The sequence below is a fragment of the Anthonomus grandis genome, chromosome 5 (assembly GCF_022605725.1).
Source record: "Anthonomus grandis grandis chromosome 5, icAntGran1.3, whole genome shotgun sequence".
Classification (NCBI taxonomy): Eukaryota; Metazoa; Arthropoda; class Insecta; order Coleoptera; family Curculionidae; genus Anthonomus; species Anthonomus grandis.
Window position 1 is genome coordinate 17,770,825 of NC_065550.1, and position 19,748 is coordinate 17,790,572.

General features: G+C 31.0%; 1 protein-coding gene across 2 annotated transcripts in view; it reads left to right on the top strand.

The window, feature by feature from the left end:
* LOC126736291 (nucleolar protein dao-5-like) overlaps positions 1-19,748 on the top strand; it is a 58,287-nt gene continuing 38,539 nt past the window's right edge. Inside the window, exons 1-7 of one of the 2 annotated variants that reach the window (XM_050440576.1) lie at positions 1-303; positions 425-568; positions 11,791-11,929; positions 11,996-12,164; positions 12,215-12,434; positions 12,564-12,615; positions 18,449-18,816. In XM_050440576.1, coding sequence (XP_050296533.1) covers positions 267-303; positions 425-568; positions 11,791-11,929; positions 11,996-12,164; positions 12,215-12,434; positions 12,564-12,615; positions 18,449-18,816 — 1,129 coding nt within the window. In that variant the 5' untranslated portion in view covers positions 1-266. The remainder of the gene's footprint in view (positions 304-424; positions 569-11,790; positions 11,930-11,995; positions 12,165-12,214; positions 12,435-12,563; positions 12,616-18,448; positions 18,817-19,748) is intronic. The other variant, XM_050440577.1, reaches the window with a different exon arrangement.

The following is a 19,748-nucleotide window of genomic DNA, read 5'->3' on the forward strand; positions in this document are numbered from 1 at the left end:
ATCAAATTTTATTTTTGGCGTTTAAAGGCAGTTTTAAAATATAGTTTAATTTCTTCATAGTTATATTGCGAAAACTATAAATTTGACATAATTAATCTTCATACTTAAGATATAAGATTTAAATAGTGTTCTTGGATTTATAATTAATGTCCTCATACCTCCCTCTTGTCCTGATTTTTATTATATAAAAATGTAATAAGCAACTAGCTTCAGATTGTATTGTGTGTAATATTTTTGAACTCTACTTTCTATCTACAGTTTACAATATGGAATATGAAAAACATATTAAAAAACTTGTATTAGGTAAGTGTTTTTTAAGAAAGTCAGCTACCTTTGTCTTACTTTTTCTCATGCTACCACCTAAAATATATAATTTCATTAAGCATCACTTAACTTTCTACTAAAGTAAAGATGTTTGTTTTAGGATATTTGAAAACTGAGTGTAAGGCTTCCTATAAAATTTTTCTAAAAATTCATTTCCCACATGAAAGGAAACATGTACCTACTAGAGTTGCTGGGCAAACTTTAGAAGATATCTTGAGGATGTTTTCAAAGATACAGGATATTGGTAAGCATAAAGGTGGGTTCATAAATTTCATATGGTATGCAGTAAGAAGTAAGCTCCATGCAGTAAGATAGTAAGTATAATAGCAGTAAACAGATCGTACGAATTCATAATATAAAAACATAAGAAGTAAATAAACATAGCAAAATTCAATCTGTCTCTCTTTCTGAATATTTTCCTCTCTGAAATCTCTACTAGCCTACCCCTTTAACCTTTCTGTGCTTACCATACAGAATTTATGAACCAAAAGATGTATCAATTAGGTTTCTGTTGACCAGTGTTTTAAACACTAATAAAGAACCTTTATTAATGTTATTGAGGCTCTTAACTAATTTAATCTTGATATTGTTTGTTTTTTTTATTATATATTTTTTGATGCAAAACATTGAAGATAATATTTTATAGGTGTATCAAATATTCACATGCTTGTTGATAGACTAGGTTTTAGTCAACATTAAATATTCAGTAGTGTGATATTCAAATTCAAAAGTTCTTTACTTGTCCAAAAATTAAGTTGTGTTAACAATGATTTGTTAGGCAATCTTGTACAAGATATATTATGCAACATTAGAGATCTTGTAACACTCAAATCCTTTAGACATAGGCTTAAAAAGTATCTGACAGAAAAGGCCTACTATAGCCTTCACTCATTTTATGCTTAAGGTTTTGTGGAGTCTACAGTGTATGTTTTTGTATGTATATATAGATTTTGATTTTCCTTCTTTTTATGTATACATTTCTCTTTTTAACTGTTTTTATTCTGTTTTTTTTCTTAATTTTAAGTTGCTTTGTTAACATCAAATATTTGTTTATAACAATAAAGCTTTGATTTTTAATTTGATATTGACATACAGTATCAGATAATAAATGTAAGAACAAAAAAATCGGTTATAATTGAAATGTAACCTTTCTCTTAACCAAAACCTAAGTCTTTCGGACAACCAATGTTTGTTGGATTCAGGCCAAAAATAAAATGTTCTTTGATAACCACATTTTGTTATATTATGTCAATGTTTTGACCTCTATAAAGTCATCTTCAGGGCACACACTTCTCTAAAAAAAACACATCAATTTAGATATACAGGGTGACATTTAAGTTTATATCTAACAAAGTTTTGTTAATCACCTCCAGGTAACCCTACTTTGATATGTCAAATGGGAATATAATAAATAAAATGCAATTTTTCCTGGACAATACCTTGTTTGCTTCTTGTTTTTCAATTATTGTAATATTAGTTAGGCAATCTAAATCAATTATGGTATCTATATTGTCCATGGTGTTAGGTTGTATCACTTCCATCACAAGATCTGCACCTAGGTTAGGGTCCATATTTTCATTATTTAGTGCATTTTGAGCTTGAAAACACTCTTTTTGTAAGTTTTTTATTGTAAGGGATAATTCAGTGTTATCCCACTCTTTATCACTATCAGACTCTATGATCTTAGGGGATTCATCTAGGCTATCACAATTTTCACTTTATGTAAAAACTTTGCTTAAAAGTCTAGAGCTTCTTGAACTCTGATCCATTCTGAAGAGAAAAAAATCCTATCAAATTCTCAAATTTGTTAAAAATAAATATATAAAGTACCTTGATTTATAAATGTTGGCAACAATTAATAAATTTAATAAAAATTCATAAAGGTCTTAACTCTTAAAAGGTTTAATTTAATTTTTAATTACAGTTATGGTCATATAAATAGCACACTTTTCTAAATTGCGATAAAAAATATTAAATACCATTTTCTATTTTTTTTATAATATATTTAGCTTAGATGTTCTACAAAGAGTTGTATTTAATTAAAATTAAAAGAGTATTTTAAATATATAAGAAACATAACAAAAAAACTAAAGAAATGCTGGCCATTTAAATAGCACACTTAAAAAATATTTACTTTCACCAAAACCAATTTAATATTTTGTTGGGTATCCTTTATTTTTTATAACTTCACTTAATCGCTTGGGTATTGACTCCACCAATTTTGCACACACGCTTGCCGGAATACTGTTCCAAGCCTCTTGGAAGTTTTGCCATAGTTCATCCAGATTTAAGGGATTTAATACCTTAATTTTGGTTTTTGCCACAACTGTATATTTTATTGAATTTTTGGAAAGCTGCTTATTTTATGTGAATGTATACTTAATTTATAAAAAAATAAAATTATAAACAGGAATTTATATCATAAAAATATGGCCTAGAAATTCCCAAAAATTATAAAAATAATTATTATTCATTTAAACTAATTATTAATGTAGAATAATTTATTATTTTATATGCTATTTTTAATTATGAAAATAGCGCAACTCCAATCCAGCTAGCAATGAAAAATGAGTAACTCCTGTTAAGAAATATAGGTCTTAAAACACCAATATTAAATTAATATCAAACTAAATATGCATATTATTATACATTTCTACACTTACCTGAAGTATTTGGCGACTCGCTTTACCAATAAGTTTATAACAATTATCTTCTCTTAAAGAAAAACTATGAAAAAAATGAATCAGTTTTAAATACCCTTTGATATAAACATTGAAAGCGCAGACTTAGGCAATATTCATGTTAACGTAGAAACCGGTAGACTTGCGCACGTTTCTTTTGTGAGTATTATGGCTTCGCCTAGCACATATTTGAATGCTTAAAAAGATGGCTTAATGATCAAATCTCAAGCTCTGACCTTTTTGATACCAACAAATACATTGTGTTGAGAAGGGATAGAAACTATGAAACCCTCAATTGTGAACGAGGTGGTGGCGTCCTTCTCACAGTTAATTCTTGCTACTCGACCAAGGTTGTAGAGGGTAGTTCTACAAATGTCTTCGAGGATCTCTGTTTGAGTCATGGTGGTAATTTACTAATTGGTGTCATCTACTTTCCACCTCAGTCTTTGTTTTGATGCCTATAAGATTTTCTGTGCGACTGCCGAAAAACTTCGGCGAAACAATCGAAATGTCAATATCATAATATTTGGAGACTTTAATTTACCCAATATACCATGGGAAATTGACAATGAAGATATGGTTCCGAAGAACTTTAACTCTGCAGAGGATGAGCTGCTCTTAAATACAACTTTATATTTGGAAATGATTCAGGTCAACTTTATCAAGAACCATATATGGATCTGATGGATCTGATGTTTACAGACACACCCCACAACATCAAGATATCTCTTGTCGATAAAGCATTGTGTAGGCTTGATTGCTATCATCCAGCTTTGGAAATGCAGATTATCATGGGAAATATTCCCACATGTAAAAATAGAGCTAAGATCAACATCCATTTATTTGAGCGTGCAAATTATCAGGAAGTTACTCAATATTTTGCTTCAGTCGATTGGGATCAAGCTTTTCATCATAATACTGTTGATGGAATGGTGGATGAATTTTATAAGCATATAACATTTGTTGTTGATAAGTTTGTGCCCAGCAAGACTATTGAGCATGAAAAGTTTCCATTATGGTACAGTCAAGAACTGAAAAACAAAATTGCTTATAAGAACAGGCTTCATAGAAAATATAAAAGGTCAGGTCTACAAGGGGACTATGATAATTATTCTGTGGTTAGATTAGAGACAAAGTACCTCATAGATTTGTGTTACCTTCTCTTTGTCACTAATACAGAACAAATACCAGATAATATGTAAGTATTTTTGGTCCTATGTTAACAATCTGCGTAAAGATAAAGGAATACCAAAATGTATGGAATACAAGGGGATGACTATGGAGGCTCCCAAGGAAGTATCTGAGGCTTTTGCTGACCATTTTGAATCCTGCTATTCGGATTTTTCTAACACATGCATTACATCTGTTCCAGAAAATCTAATATCTACTTCTTTTATTTGTGGTGTTCTTTCACATCATATTTTTACCAATGAATAAATACTGGACAAACTTAACTCATTGAATGCCAATAAAGGATCAGGACGGAATCTCACCAGTGTTTATCAAAAACTGTTCATCTGTGTCGGTTGAGCCTCTTTGGTTAATTTTTCAGAGGTCATTTGATACTCATCTTCATTTCCCTCGTATTGGCAGCTGTCAGTTCTATTCCCTATTTTTAAAAGTGGACGCAAAACTGAGATTGGAAATTATAGGGCTGTTTCTTTGCTTTCAGTTTTATCCAAAATATTTGCATCAATTTTGACTGATGAAATATTTAACACCTTCAAATCCTATAATTCTCCGAAACAACATGGCTTTTATAAAAGTAGATTAACGGCGACAAACCTAGCGGATTTTCAGGATTTTTTAAGTGAAAATATCGAAAAAGGCTATCAGATTGATGTTGTTTACACCGATTTACAAAAAGCATTCGACAGTGTATGCCATGGTCTGTTGATAAAGAAACTTGAAGCATTGGGAGTACATGGATCATATCTGAAGTGGATGTTAAAAATGTTAAAAAAATTAAAGTTATGTCCTTTCACCGGAAAAAAGTTCCTTATAGTTTTACATATACATTAGACGGATGTTTGCTGGAAAGTGTAGACACTTTTAATGATTTAGGCGTTATTTTTGACCATCAATTGACTTTTAATGCTCACGGGAGAGTCTTGTAATAGTTTTAAAAATAAGGTTATAAGAGGAACAGGGGGATAAGGATAATATACGTAGCTACTTTATTTTCTTGCTTTTTTTGTTTGATTTATGTATGTTGATTTATAAGCTTATTGCGTATTATTTGTGTTTTTTTTTAACATTTACATGTAATTACCTATTAAGGTGTTTGTAATTGGATAAATAAATAAATAAATGTCAACACCACTTTTTGCTTACTTTCCGGTTGATAAGCGGCGCCGCGGATTCCTATCGTTTGATATTTTTGTATGTAAAATTTTGTTAAAACTATGACGAGTATTTAGAAAAAACATGGATACAAATGGCTTAAATAATTATAAAGTCAGGAGGTTTCCTGAACATTTCCTGAAGACCAGTGGCGAAGAATGGCATTTTGTGAAACCAAGATAGAAAAGGCAAATAAACATGAAGATTTCTTAAAAAATATTTTCTTTTCCATTGCATGGTAAATACAATCCTTCCATTGTTCGTTACTGCTGTCAGGAAAACGAGCACAGAAATTTTAAGTTCCATACTGAGTATCCTCAAAAGCTGGTATTTTTGGCGACCATATTATTGAGCCATTTTTCATTGGTTGTACTTTGAACGCTGTAAAATACCTTGAGTTGTTACAAAACCAATTTCTTCCTGCCATTCAACTCTTCCTTACTATAGACCTGGAATCAGTTTATTTTTAACAAGATGGCTGTCTTGCTCATAGTGCGGTTAGCGTAAAAGAATTTTTAACAAATACTTTTCCTAACCGCCTTATTAGTGAGAGTGGCAATATTAAATGGCCTTTAAGATCTCCTGATTTGTCACCAAGTGACTTTTATTTGTGGTGTTATCTTAAGATTATTTGTAAACATCATAATAGTAGGCCAACGAATTTAGAGGAGTTAAGAAGCAAAATTGTTAAATCTGTCGATTCCATTTTCTCTCAAACTCTTTTGGAAGTAAGAAACAGCTTTCACGTCACGCTAACCTTTTGTTTAGCTAAAGAAGGTCTTTTTGAGCCTCAGGGTCAGGAAGGTCGTTTATTTAAAGAATTATTTGTTAGGTTTATTATATTATTAGAGTTTTATTTTCTGTTTTTTTATAATGCTTACATTCTATTTATAATACAGTTTATATTTTATTTTAATAATATGAACAACACTTTAATTTTCAATATGTAATGCACAACATAAAAAAATTGTAATTAAGAATTTATGCGGGTTTTGCACATGTAATTCCTGCATTAGAAAAATATAATACCAATGCCGCATATTTTTTTAAATTTTGTAGCAAGAGATACAGCTTCCACCGATATACAGGGTGTCCCGTAAATAGTGGTCCAAATGAAAACTCCTAATAGATTGGAGTATTTCCAATCAGAATAATCCAACATAGCTCTAACGAAAGTGTTACGGTTTTCGAGATATTTTGATTTTTGCGAAATTTTAAGAAATACCTACCTGTAATCATTTTTTTTATGGTATGTCACTAAATGAAAAAAAATCACAATTTATTCAGTTGGATATTATTTGCCGATAGATGCGCTTTATGATGCGTATTAAAATTTTTCAGTTATGCAAATATTTTTCACAGGAAAAATTTTTGAAATATCGGATTTTTTTTTCTTTTCAAAAAGTTTGAAGTCCTATGACGCAATAAAATAATAATAGAATCTTGGCGCCCATTAGCGTAAAAACTTATTTATCCCATGCCGTATTAAAGACAAAAATTTTTTGAATTTTTTGTTAACCTCAAAAAAAAATGGTTGTTTTAATGCCGAAAGAACTATTTTGTGAAAAAAAAATCGTTTTTTTTTCGATGCAAATTAATTCGGTTTATTTGTGTTTTGCAATTTTACAAAAGGTGTTTAAAATGGCCACCACCTGCTGCTATACACGCCCTACACCTTCTTATAAAGGATCGCTTAATCCGTTGAGCGTGGCCAGCTCTATTTATCTCTTGAGCAGCAGTTTGGATGCGCTCGCGCAGATTTTCAATGTTTTGTATGGGTCTCCTGTGGACAATTTCTTTGAGGCATCCCCAGTAAAAAAAATCAAGAGGATTTAGGTCAGGTGACCGTGTGGGCCACTAGGTCCTAGACGTCCGATCCATCGGTTAGGGTTAATGGTGAAATTATAGGACCGTTTCAGTTGCCGCAAAATCTCAATGCTGAATATTATCTCAATTTTTTGCAAAATATTCTCCCCATCCTTTTGAAAAATGGTCCTTTAGACATTTGCAGAAATATGTGGCTGCAACACGACGGATGTCCTGCGCACTACGGTGTGCAAGTTAGAAATTTTTTAAATGAATCCTACCCTAACCGATGGATCGGACGTGTATGACCTATACTGTGGCCCCCACGGTCACCTGACCTAAATCCTCTTGATTTTTTTTACTGGGGATGCCTCAAAGAAATTGTATACAGGAGACCCATACAAAATATTGAAAATCTGCGCGAGCGCATCCAAACTGCTGCTTAAAAGATAAATAGAGCTGGCGACACTCAACGGATTAAGCGATTTTTTATAAGAAGGTGTAGGGCGTGTATAGCAGCAGGTGGTGGCCATTTTGAACACCTTTTGTAAAATTGCAAAACACAAATAAACCGAATTAATTTACATTAAAAAAAAAATGATTTTTTTTTCACAAAATAGTTCTTTCGGCATTAAAACAACCATTTTTTTTTTTGAGGTTAACAAAAAATTCTAAAAGTTTTTGTCTTTAATACGTTATGGGATAAATAAGTTTTTAATGGGCACCAAGATTCTATTATTATTTTATTGCGTCATAGGACTTCAAACTTTTTGAAAAGAAAAAAAAATCCGATATTGCATTTTCAAAAATTTTTCCTGAGAAAAATATTTGCATAACTGAAAAATTTTAATACGCATCATAAAGCGCATCTATCGGCAAATAATATCCAACCGAAGAAATTGTGATTTTTTTTTCATTTAGTGACACACCATAAAAAAACTGATTACAGGCAGGTATTTCTTAAAATTTCGCAAAAATCAATATATCTCGAAAACCGTAACACTTTCGTTAGAGCTATGTTGGATTATTCTGATTGGAAATAGTCCAATCTATTAGGAGTTTTCATTTGGACCACTATTTACGGGACACCCTGTATAGTTACCGAGAAATTTCAGACTTGTTTACAGCTTTTTTTCCAAATAGATCGATACCAGGAAAAAAATCAAAAGTTAATACAACTGTTACAAAATTTTAGCAAAAGGGCACTGTAGTAAATAATTGCAAATGTGAGGCAAATAATGAACGAAACATTCATCAAAGGCAAGAAAATTATAGAGACTTGCAGGTTTTTTTACATGTGGTATAAAATGAAGGAAAAATAACTACAAGCAATCCTGGAGAGTTCATGGGAATTAATCATTTGATAACTGCGTTTCGCGCTTTAAAAAAACTGAAATATTTCTCATACAAATATGGAAGGCATCAGGAGCTTAGATATGGGGATAAATTATGAAGGCAGGAGTTCTATTTGGATGGGATCGAAAGGGAAAACATGGATAGGAAATTTTATAAGAAATATTTGCTTCACAGACGAATGCTCTTTTATTTCGATATTGGGATAAATAAAATTAACATAGATATGTAACGACACGAAGGCAGTTTCCACAGAAAGTTAATGTTTGGGCGTTGATTTTCCGCCACCACATTTTGGGACCTTCTTTCTTAATCGAAGTTTAAATGCAACTTATTATTTAGAACTACTTGAACAAATTTTGTCGAGTTTAAATGATCAAGAGAATAATGGTAAAATAGAGATTTGAAAAAAAAAAATAGAAGATAGAGAGTTCATATCAAGAGATTTGATATCAACTGGTTGCCCGGTGCATACTACGCCTGCTCTTCGGGAATATCTAAATAACGCTTGCAATGGGAATATTATTGGCCTGCGACGCGTAATAAATAGGGCACCAACGTCTCTTCCTCAAAATTTACAAGGATAAGAATTATCTAAATCTCGATGAGTTAAAAAATGCGATTTCAGTGGAATGTAATAAAATGTCAGTTTATTGATAAACCTTGAATGTTACTTTTACGACCGTTTGGGTCATTACTGAGCGGCTTACGGAGGAATATTTCAACATGTTAATGTTATTCATTTTATTATGACAACTTTACTTGGCACTTTACCCTTTCTCACTTGAGTGATAAAGGGTAAAGTACGGGCCATTAACTTCTAATCGGCAAACCTATAAAATTAAAAGTTATCTTATTGGTTGCAGATTTTAGTGCTCTTTAAATTATTTTAATAAATTTTTTCTCTAAAATATAATAAAATAATTAGGAGAGCGAATATTTGAACCTATTAAAAATTACATGGGATTTCCTATGTCCCGCCTGTGGTGTAACACCTTGTGTATATATAATATTATATGTATATATTATTAATAATTGTATTTACTTAACATTTTATTTTTGGTATGAATCCAATAAATATTGGTTGTGCAAAGGTAAACAGACTTGCTAAAATTCAACTGAAGAAGGTAGAAAGTAGTCCTGTTAAAATTCTTAACAAATTTCTTGTTTTTTAAGAAAGAAAGCCTTTTGCTTCAACAGACATAATTTTACAATAACAAAGAACCGAAATACATCTGAAAGATTAGATTAAAATAGGGTAAAATTAATAAAATTACATATAATATAAGTCATTAACATTACAATATCTAAAAAAAAATTGTAACCAGTGCATTATAATAGGAACTATAATAGATACCAGGTAACACAGAAAAAAGGGAACACTTAATAACTTTTTTACTTTTCAAGATAAATAAATGAAATTTGGTATATCGATAGAATAGTATAACAGCATTTATTGACATATTCTATTGTTTTCTATCACTTCCGGAAGTGACACTAACTTTCTTATTTTAAATGGTATACTTGTTATTACGTATTTCGATAGAAAATAATATTCTGAAAACAATGATACTCTGCTAGTTTTTGTTTTATACTCATGTGAAAAAATCATTTTTTAAAATTTTAAAATAGGGTACCATAAATGTGTTAAAAGTTTTAATTTTTAATCAAGTAATCACGGAAAAACAAGTTTTCATTGCATTTTATAACTTAAATCTTTTACACGCCTATTTAAAATGTCCAAACCATTAATTTGGTTTGTCATTTACTTTATTTTTTAAATAGCACATAATTGGGAACAACTGTTTTTGAAATGCGGTTTCTTTTCCCCAATAATTTGATACCTGACATATTTTTCTAAAAACATTAAATAAAATATCTTTGAACTACATATCTAGCACCCAAATTCTAAAATTTCTTGCCAATGACATAAAGGATATAAAGAATGTAGAATCATTAAATGAAAGGTGTAAAATTTTCATTTTGTAAAATATAAAAGAATCTTTTTTTGGGTAATATTGTATTGTGAAATAAGTATAGTTTATAGTTTTAATTGCATTATTTAAGTAAATAATGTGATAAAGACTTGAAAAATATCAGAAACACACTTTTTATTAAATATGGGATTATAAAACTCTCTCCTGAATCGCGTTGACTGACTGTCTTTAATTGTTTCCGAGATAAACAACAAAACTGATAAAAATGTCATGAAATGTGGCCAGTTTTAAAAACCCATGGAACAATTTGGAAAGGCTTGAAAAATGTCATGTCAGCATACTGACATACAAGCAAGCAAGTACATAAAATCTAGAAAAATCAAACTACTAGGATTTACAATAAAATAGTCTAAATTGGAGCCCTTAAAAAAGATGAACTTTTCTAGTAGTTCAGACCCTGTAGGTGACCCTAATAAATTAAATGTAAGTAGAACCCTAAATTAAATTACTAATGAACCTAAACTACAAAATAAGTAGACAAACCCTGTGAGAAGAATTAACATATTTGCATTTTCATAACAATATATTTTATTTTGAAAATCGTTATTTGAGTGTGTCAATATGATACACCGATATTTATATCGATGTCAACCGATGTCAACCTTATCAAAACCACTGATTTCTTTTTTAAAAAATCATAAGCGTAAGAAGTTATAGTTAACTTCTGATTTACAGTATAGAATCATTGCATATCTTTTTAATTTCTCTACTATTCTTGAGTTTATTAGCACAACTCATCAAATGAATCTTTAGGAAGCTTTAGAGAAAAATGACCAAGTTTGCTTTGATACAGATTTCTCCAAAGAATTTATAAAATAGTTATAAATAGTTTTGTGCAAGATTGCTTAACATTTAAATACTGTAGTGAAATGCTGGACACACTTTGGACTTTGAAACTAACTTTTTAAACAGAGTTTAGCTGCAATTAAGTTATGTGTACTGAAATTAAAGTAATCTAAAATATTAGCCTTCCCATTCTAACTGTTAAATTAAAACTTTGGTTTTAATGCCTTTTGTCTTATTTATTTGTAAAAGCACTATCTTAGTAATTTATTGCTTTATTTATTTTTAAGAAAATAAGTTTAAAGTGAAAATATTTTTAAGCTAAATAGCCTTCCACAGACACAGTTATAGTTTAACAATCCTATTTTAATCTAAATTATTTTTATCAGAATTTTTATAAACGCCTTTTTAAAGTAATTTGTGCATGACCTTTTCCTCAATAAAAATATTTGAAGATGGCGAAATATAAGTCTCCAATTCTAATAAAAATACTTTTTACTTAGTACAAGGGCACCTGGAAGAAACCGACTATTATAAAGAGCAGCCAGCAGAACTCTGGTCGCCAACTCACTTAGAAGAGCAATTGCTCTATTTACTTGAAAGGAAAAGATCTTCTACACCCACTACATCTGTTCTCGACAGGTAATAGTTAGGCTTAGTAGTAAATATAACATAATTTATATAATTTGTATAATTTTCAATTCTCAGATCATCAAGATCAACATCAATATCATCAAATCACGATCCGGGCGAATTAACTCCGGTTAATAATGTTGAAGCGACTCCTGAACATGCCTTACCAGGCAATTGCAATGAAGCGATTCATAGAATGGCAACAGATAGAAAGAGTATTAAGAATCCCTATTTTGATGAGATGGTAATGCAGTTAGATCAAATGCTGACTCGATTCAAAATATTTTTTTTCAGGATGTATCAATGAAGCTTCTTTATGATAAATCATTTTCACACAACCTGGCAAGAAATATCAATAAACAGTTAACTCCACCGGAAACAGCTTGTACTTTATCTAAGTGTAACCATGGTAATGATAAAACTTGTCTAAATGTAAATGAGGAAACTATAAGAAATGTTATTAATAGAACTGAAAGTGATCCAGCTATAAATCAGTTATTGGATGATATTGTAGGTGTGTAAGGGTCATTTTGAGAATTGTTGGTTGTTTACTGATTTCTATGATTGATTCTTTATTTTTATACTAATAGATTTCCAATATTTGGTATACATGTATGACCTAAATGATAAAAATTTCTTTCAGCTGACACCTTAGAAAAGGTTATATTAACTGGAGCAGAAAATTCGCTATTTAGGTAGGTGTAATGTTTTATATATGTAGTCCATACCAATTAAACTTTGATGCACGACACAAGTAATTTAGTTATGCGATTTAAGAAAATTTTCAGTTTTTCTAAACCTTCAACTTGCAATCCAAATTTTTCTCTACAAATGTTTAACGCAAATATGTTTTTAAGTCATTATTGACACCTGTTAATGTATTTTTCACTTGCAGAATATTTCAGTTCAATGTTCTATGTTACATTTCATGATGTGAGTCAAAGTTTATTTGGTATGAACTGAGTATGATTAATATTAAGGGAAAAATACTTAAGGAGGTTTTGATATTAAAGATCATTCCATTCTAAGCTTAGGTGTGTGATTGTTTTTTTGCGAGAATTTGCCTTGCCTCTGGTGGAGTTTAGCGGCACCTTAATAAAATGCAAAATAGAATATTGGTAAAGGAAACTATAACGTTTAGTAGAGTAAATTTGGTGAAAAAAGTCGCTTAGTTCTCGAGAAAAAAAAAACCGGCGTACAACCAAAGGAGACTTGGTGGAATCCATTAATAATGTAATTGTGCGTATGAAACCTTTTTTTACGACATTTTTCGGTGGTCGAGATGTTTTTTATTTCGCAAAAATTAAAAAAAAACGTTTTTTAAGAAAACGTGTTTTTTTACGTCTCCACCGCCCTATCTCTAAAAGTACTTGTGCTATCAAGCTAATTTTTTTTTTAAATTAAAATCAAAACAACCGCCTCAAATAACATTTCACGTTTACCCAATTTTGTTTTTTTTTATTTGTTAAATAATAAGAAACTAAAACTTGTTATTTTCAGAAGCATAATTTTGAGCAATCGACAAAAAAGTTTATTTATGAAAATTTTTGTATACATGCAGCGTATGAAATGAAGCGAATAGTTTATAAAAGTTAAAAAAAAAGAATTTCAAATATCTTTGATAGTATTGAGTCAGCGAATTTTTTTTTATAGGCCAGAGTTGTGTTTTTGAGTGCTCCGCTTTAGCGCTGCCGGCGGCGGCGGGCTATAAATAGTATTGCAGTATTATTCGTACGCGCCTGCAGTATTAATCGGAAGTAATTTCTACTGGACTGAGTTGTTTCATGTGTGTGTTATTATTTACTTTTGCCCAAGACAATGGAGTGTATTATATGTAAGAAAATTGTGTATAATAGTGACAAATTTGTGATACAAAACCCAAGAATACAGGTTAGTATATAAAAGGTTTGCTGTCTTTAATATCAAGTGCAGAAAAAAGGCAAGATAATATTGGAAAAGAAATTCTGGCAAAAAAAATCTTAAATGGCACACTAACAGTAAAATATCATATAGACTGTCGTAAATCTTACACGAGTTTTCAAAATATTGATAATAGTAGTAATAGGGAGTTAGAAAGTGGTGCCGGTCCTTCGAATTATTCCGCTAAGCGTTTTAGGTCCGATGGTTTTGATGTTAAGAAAACGTGCCTTATTTGCAACAGTAGTGGAATTAAAAAAAAGAAAAACTTGGTTGCCATTCAAACAGTTAATATTATGCATTTATAAGTTATTTTAGTTATTTATAGGATTTTTTTATGGTACATATTTATACCTCTTTTTTTTTGTAGTAAAAAAATTTAGGTTGCGTTATTTATTTTATACCTAATAGTTCAATCTTTTTAGGCAATGGAAAAAAAATATAATCATTCTTCAAAAATTGTCTGATTTGCCATCGCTATCTAATGAAGAGGCATTAAAGATTGTAACAATGCTAGTCCTTCTATTATATAGAAATAAAGATGAAGATGTCCAGAAATTAATCGATCTAAGGGTTAAGCTAGCGACATTAACAAATAAACCATCATCGATACTTCCTCTAACTGAAGGCGCTTTTTATCAGCATTTTTTAATGTAAACAAATTTTTAAGGAATAATAATATATATTATAATTTAATATGCATAAATTTCCTGCAGTTGTATGTATCAACTTTGAATAAGGTATAGCAGTGATATCCCAATGCCAAGTATAAATACAAACGCGTCAGGATGAAATTTAACTGAAGATGTATGGACTCCAGTTTTTTCGGATGATGAGCCAATTCCAGATTTTGTTCGAAAATCATCAAAATATTTATTGTTCTGATAAAAACCGTAACAATAAAAAATGTACTTGCATCAAAGAGTGTTTAAAATGTTGTATCGAGTGCAAATGCCGTTTTTGTAGTAACGTTCTTGAAAATATCGAGATGGATGCGGATGATAACAACGAATTAGAATATTATTAGTGTAGCGTTTATTAAACAACCACAACATAACCATTATATATATACTCTATTTCAGAAGTGTATAGAGCAATAAACTGGGGAATTCCGTTCTGTTTGGCTACATTTCGTGGTAGTTCATAGGCGCAGGTACTTATAATATTTATGAATTTAATTTTCACGGATTAAATACCTTTATTTTGAAAGAGATTAAATACTAAATAAATACTTTTAATCCTTTTGTATAGGTACCTATCTTTTAACGCTTTGTAACATGCAAAAATGGGGTCAGGTAATATATACAGACTATAAATACTTTTAAATCATATTTTAAACGTTAGTAGTCACTGCTACGCTGTAGTGTAATCACAATATTATTATCCCAATATTTAAAAAATGGAGGTATTCAGTCCAACGAAAAGATGTACTAAAAATTCTCCACTATCGAGTGAAAAAGTTATTATTTTAAATGTACATGATTGCATAAAACACGATAACCCTAGTTTTACTGTGCAAGAAATTGTTGAAAAATGTTCTCGAATGAGTGGAATTGGAAAGTCCACCATTTTCAAATTGTTGCGGGAAAGAAAAGTAGCAGGTCAAGTGGAATCTCCCAAGCAAAAGCCAGGACGACCTACAAAAGCCCTTGATGAAAATGCTAAATGTATAATTCGAAGAAAAGTTCACTCTTTTTATTTTAAAAAGGAAATACCCACCCTAGACAAAATTTTAATGGAGCTTGGCCGAGATGACAGTATTCCGTTGATAAGTAGAAAACTTTTATGAAAAACTTAAAAAAAAATGGATTTTGCCTGGGAAAAGCATAACCGCAAAGCACTTTTACTGGAGAGCGACGAAATTGTTTGTTGGAGACGACAATACTTGAGAAGTATCAAGCAGTACCGCAGGGAGCAAAAGAAAGTTTTTTATCTTGATGAGACGTGGATTAACGAAGGTTATATAGTCCAAAAAATGTGGCAAGACAAAAATATAACCAGTGCTCGCCAAGTTTTCATAGAAGGCCTGTCTACGGGTATTAAAGTACCTTCGGGAAAAGGAAAAAGACTTATAATCACACATATTGGAAGCGAAGAGGGATTTTTAAAAGAAGGTCTGCTAACCTTTGAGTCGACTCGCACAGGAGATTACCATGAAGACATGAACTCCGACGTTTTCGAGGACTATTTTGGTGAAATGATAAAATTTCTTCCGGCTAATTCGGTGGTGGTTATGGATAACGCAAGCTATCATTCACGGCGAATAGAGAAGACGCCAACTTCAAGTTGGAGAAAGCAAGAAATTATCGATTGGCTGACTGCAAAAGGTATTGCGTTTGAAGCAAATTTGATAAAAAAAGAACTGCTGGCAATAGCAAACTTACACAAAACTCGTTTCATGAAATACGCCGTGGAAGATATAGCCGAAAAATATAATATAACTGTACTGCGCTTACAGCCATATCATTGCAAACTAAATCCTATAGAACTGATATGGGCGCAGGTAAAAGGATTTGTAGCAAGACAAAACACGAGTTTTAAAATGAAAGATGTTGATCAAGCTACTTGATCAAGCTACTGTTTGATCAAGCCGTTACGGAAGCGACACCAGAGAATTGGCGAAAAGCAGTCCAGCATGTAATTAAGCAAGAGGACAAAATGTGGGATCTTGACAACCTCAGCGATCAGACAGTCGATCCTTTAATTATAATGTCAAGAGGTGATGACAGTTCGTCAGATGACGAAGAAGACTACAATCTATTATAATTTAAAATTGTTATACACTGTTCAAAAAGTGCCAGATCCAAAAGTGACATTTTCAACTGTTTTACTCTACATATTATGTTCAATAAATTTGTGAAAAAAATATATTATTCCATTATAGGTAAAAAACAAGTCCCAGTTGCACGCCTTTGGCGAACCGTTTTCAATGTTTATCAGTGGGTAACAATGGGCAAAACTCATAAATTGACCCAAAACCGGGTGGCTACCTGCAATCAACGAAAAGAAAGAATTTTACATTGAAACTAATACCCAACTAAGGTAGTGGCATAAAATATTGGTGGATCACCAGGTACCACTTTTGCATACCTAATGAGGTTTTATTGCTCTACACACTTCTAAAATAGAGTATAGCTATATTTATTTATCCAAATAAGAGTTTTATTTCAGCAAAACTTGTTTATACTCGTTGTTACTTCAATAATACATGTAAGTAGGTATGCACCTATGTGTGAGGCAATTAATCCATTTATTTATTTAGCAGTAAATTATCATTTTTAATTTACTTTAAAAATGATAAACCACTTATTTATTATAATATATAGATCGGTACCTATGTATGTATATATATATGGGTATATTATACATATACAAAGCCAACTAAATATTTAAAATGAAACACATCAGTACTTATTATTATTACAAACTTTGCGCCATCATGCGTCAGTCACTTCGATACCCAATCGTTGCAGCGGACTCGACATGATAGCCGCGCTAAGCGCGCAAATCCAATTTTGCCCATAAAAAAAACTTGACTGACTTGAATTCACTGACTCAATACTATCAAAGATATATGAAAAATGTTTTTTTTTTTTAACTTTTATTAACTATTGGCTTCATTTCATACGCAGCATGCATACACAAATTTTCATAAATAACTTTTTTGTCAATTGCTCAAAATTATGCTTCTGAAAATAACAAGTTTTAGTTTCCTATTATTTAACAATTAAAAAAAAACAAATTTGAATAAACGTGAGATGTTGTTTAAAGCGCTGTTGTTACAGCTTTAATCTAAAAAAAAAAATTACTTGATAGCTCAAGTACTTTCAGAGATAGAGCGATGGAAACACAAAAAAAGTGGATTTCATAAAATCAATTTTTTTGAATTTTTTCCGGATAAAAAACATCTCGACCACCGGAAAATGTCGTAAAACACGATTTCATATGGCATGTAACATACTTAATGAAACCCAACATGTTTCACCTGGTTGTACTTCCAAAAAAAAAAAACCACAGACACCCTAGACCCCAGAATTTACTCCACTAGTTCTTAATGACTGAAGCCATGTCCATGTAATTTGGTTCAATTTTCGAAAAGGAGGTTTGAAGTCAATTCAAAACCATTTTATTAGGAAATAAGGGGTTCCTCAAGGGTCTAATCGGCGGCCATTTTTATTTAATTTTGCATCATTTTTGTTAGGGAGTATAGGATTTCCTTTAAGAGTGGTACTGGCTACAATATTATTTTATCCGGATTTATTGAAGGTCTAACGCTCTGAGTTACACTCCTATACAAATTATTTCAAGCCAAAATTGATAGTGCATATTTATTGCAACAAATTAATTTCCGAAATACCTTTCGCGTAGGTTTTGGAGAACCATTTCAGATGCCTACACATAACGAATGCATTCTTACTTTTAGCCCGTAAATTGTATAAGCATCTTTTTTTATATTTTTAAAGCAATATACCTATCTTTATATAAGTTTTTTTTTTAGATTTTCCCAAATATTGTTGGCCTTTATTATCGAAACATACTTAAGGACTCCCTTTGAAATTAAGATATTTTAAATAAGTTTTTTAATTTATAAAAATACAATAAATATTTCAGCAACTCAAAACAAAGCCTAAACCACCGAACCTATGTAGATGACCAAATAAACGGAGCAGTATCCTCCATCTTAGCAATATCTCAAGAAGCTTCGACATCTGCTAACCAAGCAGGTTCTACATCTACCGATCAAGAAGCGTCAATCGGTAAAAAACCTGAAGTGACAACTGATACAGCTCTACCAACCCAAACTAGCGTCAATGTGGACAGTCAGCCAAGTATACCCGTACAAAAGGAAAGTGTCAAACCTGCAACATCAGAAATTCAAACTCCAAAAACTTGTCTTCTTACTGTGGATACACAACAATTAACGTGTCAAACACCGTCGAGAGTTTATACAATACCCCCTAGGGCTTTAACTACACCTGGTAAGAATTCTTATGTACTTTCTTACACTTTCCCACATAACTGTGGGAGTAGTTTATAGGCCACCAGCAGTGGCATACTCTGAATTAAAATACTTGCATGACTTAATTCCAGAAGTGATTTGTACCTGTGACGTCTTTATATGTACAGGAGATTTTAATATTAATATTTTAAATAGCACCACTGTAGAATGTAAATTTTTATATAATATTTTTACGACTTTTAATTTGACTCAAATTATTGATAAGCCTACTAGAATAACACTAAATAGTGAATCTCTAATCGACCTCATCTTTGTAAATAATATTAACCTAGTCAAGGATCATGGTGTGATACCCTGTGATCCAATACAGACAGATCATGAGGCTGTATTTTGTACTATAAAATGTGATAAACTGAAGCCGATTAAGACTATGATATATAAAAGAGATTTTACACTGACTAATTCTGAAGAATTTAAATATTATTTAGAGCATCTAGATTGGCGTGAGTTATATAAGACTGACGATGTTAATACTAAAGTAGAAATACTTAATTCTAAACTGTTAGATTTGTTTGATATGTTTTGTCCATTAAAGCTGAGAAAATCTGGAAGTACCAGTCCACCATGGCTAACCCATAATCTAAAAAAAATGATTGAAATGAAACATAAAGCCTTAAAAAATATATCTCAGTAAAAACTGCTTCTAGTAGAACTTATTATATTGATCTAAAAAATTATGTCAATAAGGCTATAAAATTAGAAAAGAAGGCATATTTTTCCAATGAAATAAATAAATGTAAAGGTTCTAGTACAGATTTTTGGAAAAAAGTTGCTAATTGGAGAATTATTAATAATGAATTTACTCCCATTCCAAGTAGCATTAAAGAACCAAATATAATAAATAATTATTTTATAGATAGTACACCTGCCGCACAGGTTGATCCTGTTCTT